General features: G+C 38.6%; 1 protein-coding gene across 1 annotated transcript; it reads right to left on the bottom strand.

Annotated features, from left to right (window-relative positions):
• Positions 1 to 7,339: 7,339 nt before the first annotated feature.
• MC2R (melanocortin 2 receptor) lies at positions 7,340 to 8,233 on the bottom strand. Its single transcript, XM_039224252.1, has one exon. The coding sequence runs from the start codon at positions 8,231 to 8,233 to the stop codon at positions 7,340 to 7,342; it is 894 nt and encodes a 297-aa protein (XP_039080183.1).
• Positions 8,234 to 10,351: the final 2,118 nt, after the last annotated feature.

The raw sequence follows: 10,351 nt of genomic DNA, 5'->3' as shown, positions 1-10,351 counted from the left end.
GAATTCGGTACATAGACATTTGTATATGTCAGCTCTTCCTGATGGATAGACCCTATAATTATTATATAATGCCCTTCTTCATCTCTTGGTACAGACTTTACTTTAAAGTCTAGTTGTCTGATATAAGTATGGTTACTCCAGCTTTCTTTTGACTTCCAGTAGCATGATAGATTATTCTCTATTCCCTAACTTTCAATCTGAAGGTGTCCTTAGGTCTAAAATGAGTCTCTTGTAGTCTGCAATGGGTCTTGATGTTGTAGTTTTTTAATCCATTCTGATACCCTATGTCTTTTGATTGGAGTATTTAGTCCATTTACATTTAGTGTTACTATTGAAAAATATGGGTTTATTTTCATTTTTTTATGTCTTTATTTTATTTTGAGAGACAGAGACAGAGAGCTAACGGGGAAGGGTCAGAGGGAGACACAGAATCTGAAGCACGCTCCAGGCTCTGAGCTGTCAGCACAAAGCCCTATGTGGGGCTCGAACCCACGGACTGTGAGATCATGACCTGAGCCGAAGTCGGACGCCCAACTAAGTGAGCCACCCAGGCGCCCTGAAAAATATGGGTGTAGAGTCATTGTGTTATCTGTAGATTTCATGCTTGTAGTGATGTCTCTGGTACTTTGTGTTCCTTGCAACATTTCCCTCATAGAGCCCTCCTTAGGATCTCTTGCAGGGCTGGTTTTGTGGTGATGAATTCCTTCATTTTTGGTTTATTTGGGAAAAATCTTTATCTCTCCTTCAATTCTGAATGACAGGCTTACTAGATAAGGGATTCTTGGCTGCATATTTTTCCTGTTCATCACATTGAAGATTTCCTGCCATTCCTTTTTGGCCTGTCAAGTTTCTGTATGTAGATCTGCTACTACCCTGATTTATCTACCTTTGTATGTTAATGCCTGTTTGTCCCTAGTTGCTTTCAGAATTCTCTCTTTATCCTTGTAATTTTCCAGTTTCACTATGACATGTTGTGCAGAAGATTGATTAAAATTACATCTGAGAGGAGTTCTCTGTGCCTCTTGTATTTAAAGGTCTGTTTCCCTCCACAGGTTGGGGAAGTTCTCAGCTATGATTTGTTCAAGTGCTCCTTCAGCCCCTTTCACTCTCTTCTTCTCTGGAATTCTTATGATATGGATATTGTTCCATTTGATTGCATCACTTACTTCTCTAATTCTCCTTTCCTGATCCTGAATCATTTTATCTCTCTTTTTCTCAGCTTCCTCTTTTTCCATAATTTTATCTTCAAATTCACATATTCTCCTCTCTGCCTCTTCAATCTGCACTGTGGCCACCTCCATTTTATTTTACACCTCACTTATAGCATTTTTAAATTCATCATGACTATTTTTAAGATCCTTGATCTCTGCAGCAATGGAGTCTCTGATATCTTCTATACTTTTTTCAAGCTTAGTGATTAATTTTATGACTATGATTCTAAATTCTTGTTCAGTTATGTTGCTTATATCTGTTTTGATTAATTCTTTAGCTGTCACTTCTTCCTGGAACTTCTTTTGTGGAGAATTCTTTCTTTTCATCATTTTGGCTAGTTTTCTGTCCCTTGTAAGTTTTAAAAGCTTGTTATATGCTCTGCACCTGTGAGTACTGCTACATAAGGCAGGTGGGAGGGGGGGGTCATACACTGTCCAGGGCCTGGGCATTCAGGAAGTGTTTTTTGGAGAGTGTTACTTGCTCTCTATTGTTGTGACTTTGGTTATTTTATTTCCCTACTCATAGTGATGTTTTGGACCTTCCACCAGATGTGCTTTGAATTGTTCTTTGAAGTAGCCCTGGAAAGAAAAACAAACAGCCAAACAAACAGGAAACAAAATCATGCAAACGCAGAAACAAATAAAACAAACAAGCAAACAACAGAAACAAAAACAAAAAACAAAAACAAAAAACAATCTAAAAGCAAAAACCAGAAACACCAGCCACAAGTAAAGAACAGGGTGGAGATAGTGCTGATGGAAAAGCATATACAAAGAGAGAAATGACAGGGGTGGGGGAAACAGAAAAAATGAACATTGACTATGCAGAGAGACTAAAATGCTTAATCTAGAGAGAGAGAAAGGAGAATAAGGAAGGAGGTGAGGAAAAAGGAACAAAGATAAATTTACCCAGAGAAATTATATGATCTCATTATTCCAGAGAGAGAGAGAAAGTAAAGAAGGAGGTGTAGAACATGCATCAAGAGAATGGATTAAATATATCTGTTTAAGCAAACCAATGACCCAAGTAACCAGCCTAGAGGAGGGAAGAGATAGAAGGAGAAAAGGGAGCGTAAATCTAAATGATAAGAGTTGTCCTAGAATTAATCCAGGCAATGTCGCAGTGCTGGTCCAGAGGAGACAACCGTCTGATTCCACAGCATCTATCCAGCTCCAATAGATAGTAATTCCCCAGTGCAGAGGGGCGTGGTTTGGTGTAGGTAGGTTCTGCCTCCACTGTGGGCCCCAGGGACTGATCCCTGTGGCCCCAACTTGGTGGCTGTGGGGAGAATAATGGCGACACCCCAGTCCCTTCTTCACGAACAAGGTGTCCCAAATCGCTCCTTTGAATCTGTCCTCACTGTGCTGCGGGCACAGACGCAGTGGTCTGTCTCCCTCCACTGTCTCTTGTTTACCGTGCTTAGCTGGGATTTAAACTCCTGCTCCATGTGTGTTGTCCACCGGCTGTATCACAGCACTTCAGGGGAGCTGACTGGTTTCTCCTGCTGCAGATTGTACCCCTGACCTGCCACAGAGCCCGGGGCTGGCTCCCCTCCTCCCCAGGTGTGCGAAAGGGCAGAAGCCCTCGTCCAAAGAAAGCCCTGCAGATAGAGATGAGATTCCTCTCTGAAACACCTGCAGTTAGAGCTAGGATCCCTCTCCATCCTGGTCCGAGGGTTTTCTCTTATCCAGATACAGTGCTACGCTTCCTCAGCCACTCTTTCTCTTCCCTTTCTTTCTCTGCAGATGGGGATCCCTCCCTTCCATGCCTACATGGCCCATTTTATCACCTGCAGTTCGCAGTCACCCACTTATGGAGCCATCCGGGTTTCCCGTTTTCTCCTTTGTAAACTCTGTCTCTTTTCTTCCCAGATTCTTGGTGTTCAAAGTCTTTTGGCTTCAGCCCTCCTTTATTTGAGAGACACAGGAAGTACAGATCCCCCTACTTCTCCGCCATGTTGCTCCCCCATCATCTGTTTTTGAAGTGACATTCCCATCATACTTTCTCTTCTTTAATCATGGTTTTCTTTAATTTTTTTGAACATGTTTATAACTACTTTGGCACCTTTGTTAGACATCTGGTTGCTCTCACAGGCAATTTCTATCACCAGCTTTTTTCTCCCTGGCATATGTATCATACTTTCCTATTTCTTTGCATGTCTTTTAATTTTTTTCTGGGAGCTGGACATCTTAGATAATATAATGTAGCAACTATGGGTCCTGGTTCCCTTTCCCCCTTCTGGGGCTTGTTATTTTTAGTTGCCTGTTCATTTGTTTAGTGACTGGCTGAATTATTTCACCCTGCAGTATGATGCAGTATTATGTCCTTGACATTCCCCTTGATGCGGTTTTGGAGTGGTGGTGGGGGTCCAAAGCTGACGGCCAAAAAAGAATTCTTAAGATGTCATTGGTACTAAAAGGTGTTTTATTAAAGCATCAGGACAGGACTTATAGGCAGAAAGAGCTGCAATGGGGTTGTGAGGAGTGACTGATTATAGAATACGGAATTACGAGAGGCAAAGGCAATAGGGAGGTTTCCAAAAGGACTTTCATATTTAAAGAGGACTCATAAGATACTGGAGGCCTAGCTATTGTCAAGATAAGATTGTTTTTCCCTCTAGCAAAGCATTAACATTAAGACAGTAGGAAGTTCCTGGAGAAATGTTGTACTCTGCCCGCCTCAAGTATTTGTCAATGTGCTGCAGTTTATGAAGAAATTTAATTTTATTTACATTTTCTTCTTGCCTTTGTTCCCCACATCACTGTGAAGGAGGGGGGTGGTATTAGGGCTCCGTGAAACTGAGTCTATAGGTTTCTGGCGATTGTCTTTTTTTCTTGTAAATCATTAACATAATTGCAAAGGGATGAAGACTTCTTCCCTGCATGACTGTGATCTCTATCATTTAACCATTTGTTTTTCCTTTTCCTTTTTTCTTGAGCCATCTGGAGTGCCTTAAGAATATCATACATATCCTACTCAAGGGGGGAATTTGTGGGGTGTCGGCTTGCCTTATGCTCCCTTGTCACCCTCAGGGGATATAGTTTTGGGCTTGCCTTGGAATGATGATGGTTTGGACAGGGCTCTGTTTGGTGGCTCTTTCCCTGGCCATATCCGGCTGTTAATCACCACTAACTGCTGACTTGTTTTCAACAATGTCCTGATGCATAAATTTCTCCAAAAACTGATCTAACTACATTTGGGATCCTTTATGGGGAAAGTTCTTAAGGTCAGTGATTAAGATTTGTTCTGACCCCAAGAGGGCTCCCATTGCTGCCACACTTTTTTCCACAAGCTTCCCAGCATATATACTCACCTATGTCTTCAATGTATCTATTGTTCTCACAGTTGTTTTTTGCCAAACCTCTACTGTTTTTGAGAGTGGTGGAACTTATCCACACTATTGAAAATGAAGTCTGTTACTTTGAAAAGATATTGAGAGCTATTTGCTTTATAGCCTGCTTCTCCACTCAGGCAAAATCCCTGAGCCAGTACCTCTGGAGGTGGATGGGAACAAAACTTCCAGTTTTAAAATAAATAAATATAAACCATAGAGATGAAAAAGATACTCTAGGGAAGAGAGTCAATAATATTGTAATAAGGTTGTATGGTGACATATGATGACCACATTTATCTTAGTGAGCATTGAGTAATGTATAGAATTGTCAAATCAGTATATTGTACACCTGAAATGAATATAACATTGTGTGTCAATTATTCTTGAATATAAAAAAATAAATAAATATATAACAGCAACAACAACAAAAAGAAAGTCAAAGAGAGGAAAAAAAAGAGTACATCAAGTCAGCTACAGAACTTTACCCTTTATCTAATCTTAGCTGTCTGATCTAAGGCTAGATTATCAACAAAACTGTACACATGCTTATGGCATCAGAAAACAGTTTTAAAATGTGGTATTTTCACAAAAGAATTGAAGTGATCATCATGGGAAAAATCTGAGCCTTGTTGATCTTCCTTAGCTCAAATATGTGAGGTTTGATACCGTTTTTGTCTGAATTACATATGAAGGTAAAGGTAGAGAACCATATTTTTTAGTAATTATTAGTATTAAAGACCTTGAACTGACTTGAATATAGTTAAGGACGTAGAATTGGAATGTCTCTGATTTGGCACTTAGTATAAACACTTTTAGAATAGCCTTCTTGATTTTGTTTCTCAGATTAAATGCAACAAATGAAAGGCAGTGAGGGGTGGAGGAATTTCTAGGTGATTTCCTCTGACAACAAATGTAACAACCAAGAGCTTGGGTGTGATGAGGGGATGGAAACAAAGGCAATTCAACAAGCATGACAGTTTGGGACCATTTATGACAGGTGTTAAGTTACACTATTCACTCTTACAGCATCATAGAATAGCACAGCATCAAAGAAAGTTTAAATTTTATTGAGAATATCCACAGAAAAATGTTTATACATTATTCTTTGAATGGTAGAAATAACACATAAAAATCATTTAATAGGGCTGTGCTTTAGATTTTATGAAAAATAAGCTTACATATACTATTTTCTTTATTAATAAATTGAGGTTAGCATCCATTAGAATAATACTGTCCATTTGGTGAGAAGTAACTAAGGAAGGATTTCTACAGAACACAGAGGGCAAGACATACTTTGGGTTCCATCTTCAATCTGTGATGTACACTATGCCAGTTGCTGTCTTCCCTTTAACTACTATGTGCTTTCTGCTTTGCTTCTTAAGTTCTTGTGCCTACCCCCATCTGATGTCAAACCCACTACCAGACCAGCAGTCCTGTTTGTGGCTGGCTTCTCCTCTCCATAGCTCAAGGAAAATTCCTTTGAGGGTCAAGTATTTCCTCTTCTAGAAGACACAAACACTCTCAGTGTTTTCCAAGTATCCTTGCTCTGTGGATTAAAGACCTTACTTCTTTCCTCTCCCTCATCATTCATGACTTTATTTTCCAATTTAGCAAGGACTTACGGTCAGAATTGCTTCTTTTTTAAACTTTATCTTTAACTATTAAAAATGGATGAACTTACAAATTTATTTCAATATTGTCACTGGGATGCCACTTTTCAATATCTAGCATCTTTCCTGTGGCTGATGGTAGGATGAAATTTTCCAGTGACTGGATCTGCCTCTTAGACTCATCTGTGGAGATGAAAATGTTTTTCATCAGTCTCTGGCTTGGGTCTCAATAATAGCACTATCCTTGATGGGGTGCTTTGTTTTGGCTTCCCCCATAGTTCCAAAGAATAGCGAACACCCACACACGCACATACACACACTCTACTTATTCCACAAAATATATATTGGGGCTTGGGGTCTCTTTTCCTTTACCCCTATGTTCTGGAAAATACACAAAAACTGGCTATACTTTCTTCAAATAGTCGCAATTTTCCTCTGGCCTTTATTTCCATATAGGAACCAAGTGGATTAATTTTTATTTCCTTCTCTGAAACTTACGCTTCTGGGTTTTAACCAGGAAAGGACTTTAAGGCCAGTGGGATACTACATGAGCAAAGAAGACTAACAGAGAAGATTCCTTTATTATTGGAAACTCAAAGCTGTTTATTTAACATTTATAATTTTTACCCTGCCTGCTTCCAAAAAGATTTGAGATGGCATACAGTAAAACAGGCAAGTAGGAGGGGAGGAGGAAGAGAGGGAGAGCACGGATTCTGTGAGGTAGTGCATGATAGGCAAATTCAACTGCAGTATTTATTGGCATCTTTGACTTACAAAGACATTGTAGCTTGTGCCCTGTGTACTTGTCCTGGTACTTTAACTTCTAGAAATTGATTACAGTGGTCTCCAGGCTGAAAAGGCCACCCCAGAAACAGGCTTGATAGATACCTATAGAAGAACAAGTTTTTAACTTAGTGCAAAGCTCTCAAATTTGTATTGCTATCTGTGCTTTGTATTCTGTACTTCTTTTTAGTATATTATTTTATCTCTCTAGTTCTAAAAGTGATATCTACAACAAGACTTACATAGGACTAGGCTATTACAAACACTAGTGTGTGAGATAATCATGCACATTAGGGAAACAAAGGACAGTTGGGAAGCATTAGCATTTGTTGGTATGTCATGTTAATCTGTCAGTTGACAATATTATCTCCATGCCTCCTAAAATCAGGGACCAATAATTCTACCAGTACTTGTTACAGACGATCATCTTTTTAAATGCATTCCTGAGCTCTGGGCTCCGGAAGGCATATATAAAGGGGTCAATGACTGCATTGCACATGATCAACATGCCATTCGCTTGGAAGAGGGACATGTAGCAGGCACAATAGGGGTTATTTGGGCAAAACGTCATTAACAGGATATGAAGGACAAAGGGGGCCCAACAGAAGATGAAGACCCCAAGTAGGATGGTCAGTGTGATGGCCCCTTTCATGTTGGTTCTGGGAATGGTCAAGATCTTCCTGGCATGGGAACGGGCAAGCAAGAACATGTGCACATAGAGGCACAGAATAAAGATCAACATCAGAGGAAACAGCGATGTGAAGGTGATCACTGTGGGGATGTGATGGGAGAAGATCACCATGGTAATGGCACTGCCTATGCAGCTCGTCCAGATGACCATCAGGACAACAATGGCACGGCGCATAGTCACAATGCTGTGGTACTGTAGAGCATGGAAGATTGTGAGGTAGCGGTCAGCAGCTATCACAGACAGGCTGAAAATGGAGCCAAGGAGGGAGAGGATGAACAGGGAGTCGATGATGTCATCTGCAGTGGTTTCAAAATTGCCACGAGGCTTGAGATAACCCATGTTTCTGAACATGATCAGGATATTTTCCAGGATCTTATATAGGCTGCCCAACATATCAGAAATGGCCAAGCTGCAAATGAAAAGGTACATGGGTGACTGGAGATTCTTATTCTTGATCACAGCCAGAAGGACCATCAGATTTTCCAAAACCCCAATGATGGATATTGTGAAAAATATCTCTTCTGGCAAAACCACAGGAGGGCAGTCTGAATTATTTCTTGCTGTATCATTGATGTTTTCATATAGATTGATAATGTGCTTCATTTCTCCTGCTAGTGTTTTAACACACAGGGGTGTTACTTGGACTAGATAGAAAACTCGACTGATTCTTCAGAATCTTTTCTTCTTTGTAGTACTTGCTCGAGGTCCAAGGTAAAACCACCTGGCCACCTAAAGAATATACAGCAACATCAGTTGCAAAATACTCTACAAAATAAAAACTAAGTCACATTTTTTTAAGAAAGGTCTATTGTTTCAACAAAATATGATGGTGTAGTAATTTAAATAAAACCATTTACTGGACCCTCATATTAACGTCTCTATGAAAAAAAATCTTTAGTGGAATTTTGAGCCCAGAGATAAAAATAATCATCCTTTGTCATCTCCCCTTCCCATTCACCACCCTTCTCATGAATCCAGCTGTGTTTGAGAAAAATTAAAATACGAAAATAAGTAAAAGAACTGAAAGCCATGTGTAGAAACAAAACTACCCTTCTTTGATTTGGAGGTAGTGGCTGGATTCAATGAATTAATGAGATGTATAGGTCCTTTCTATTCTACTGTTTGTCTTTCTGGGTCACTGCCTGACCCTACAGCTTATGGGGTAATGGCAAGAATATTGACGTGCCATCCCCAAAACTGACTATGAAATATGTGTTATTACTTCTGTTTCAAAGATAGAACTCACAGGAGTGGTAATTCTAGAGACTCCCAATATTTTCAAGATGTTGGAATTGAATTATGAGAGCAGAAGGATTCGGTTTCCCTTAAGCAGAAAGGGCTGAGTAGATAGATGATAGTTGAATGACTTTTAGAATTCTGTTTCTGGTGAGAGTTTTGAGAATTTTTACTGATTTAGTTTTCAGATACCTGGCATTTTTATGAAATGTGTCAAATTTGCCTTTGCCAAGATGTGTCTGCTTCTATGTGTCTGCTTCTGGGTCAATATCATTGTGTTTTTATTACTATAGCTTTGTAGTATAATGAGATCAGAAAGCATGATACCTCCAATTTTGTTCTTTCTCAAGGTTGCTTTGACTATTTGGGGTCTTTCATATTTCCATACAAATTTTAGGATTCTTTGTTCTAGTTCTTTGAAAACTGCCATTGGTATTTTGATAGGGATTTTATCGAATTTGTAAATTGCTTTAAATAGTATAGACATTTTAACAATATTAATTCTTCCAATCCATGAGCATGGTATAGTTGGTATATTCTTTCATCAATGTTTCATAGTTTTCAGAATATAAGTATTTTACCTCCTTGGTTACATTTATTCCTAGGAATTTTTTGATGCAATTGTGAATAATATTGTTTTCTTTTTTTAATATTTTTTGTTTTTCCCATTTTTTTAAAAATAGTTCATTGTCAAGTTGGTTTCCATATAACACCCAGTGCTCATCCCAACAAGTGCCCTATCTCTCTCTCTCTATCTATCTAATCATCTATCTATAGCCATCTACTTATGGTTGCTTAAGTTCAAATGCATTCTAAAAGCACTACAATTTACTCTTTCCTCATTTTATGTCTTTAATGTCATATTTTACATTTTATTACTTTTCTGTGCCTGGCAATTATTGTAGATCTAGATGATTGCATTACTTTTCTCTTTTAACCTACATACTAGCGGTTGATTCACTACATTTACTTTATGTTTACTCTAGTGAAATTTATTTCTCTTATAATTGTATTGTTTCTAGTTATGGCCTTTTATTTTATGTTTAAAGAAGTCCTTTTAACATTTCTTATAAGGCTGGTTTGATGGTGATAAAATTCTTTAGATTTTTCTTGTCTGGAAAACTGAGTGAGTTTCAATTCTGAGTGATAACCTTTGTTGTAGAGTATTCTTTTTGTAAATTTTTTTTATTTCATTGCTAAGAATGTATCATGTTACTTCCTTCTTGTCTGCAAACTTTGTGCCTAAAAATCAATTTATAGTCTTATGGGGGCTCCTTTGTATGTAACTAGGTGTTTTTCTCTTGCTGCTTTTAAGATTCTCTCTTTAACTGTTGACATTTTGATTATAATGTGTCTGTGTTTCTCCTTTTGGGTTCATTTTACTTAGGAATCTCTGTCATTCCTGAAACTTGATGTCTGTTTCCATCATCAGGTTTTCTTTACTTCTTTTTCTGAGGTTTTGTCTTGTTCTTTCCTTTGGAACAT

Source organism: Hyaena hyaena, unplaced genomic scaffold, assembly GCF_003009895.1.
Source record: "Hyaena hyaena isolate Hyena2069 unplaced genomic scaffold, ASM300989v1 scaffold_1579, whole genome shotgun sequence".
In the NCBI taxonomy this organism is placed as follows: Eukaryota; Metazoa; Chordata; class Mammalia; order Carnivora; family Hyaenidae; genus Hyaena; species Hyaena hyaena.
This window is presented reverse-complemented; position numbering and strand designations above follow the sequence as displayed.

Coding starts and splice junctions, on each gene's coding strand:
- MC2R (XM_039224252.1), bottom strand. CDS start 8,233: ATGAAGCACATTATCAATCTATATGAAAACATCAATGATACAGCAAGA.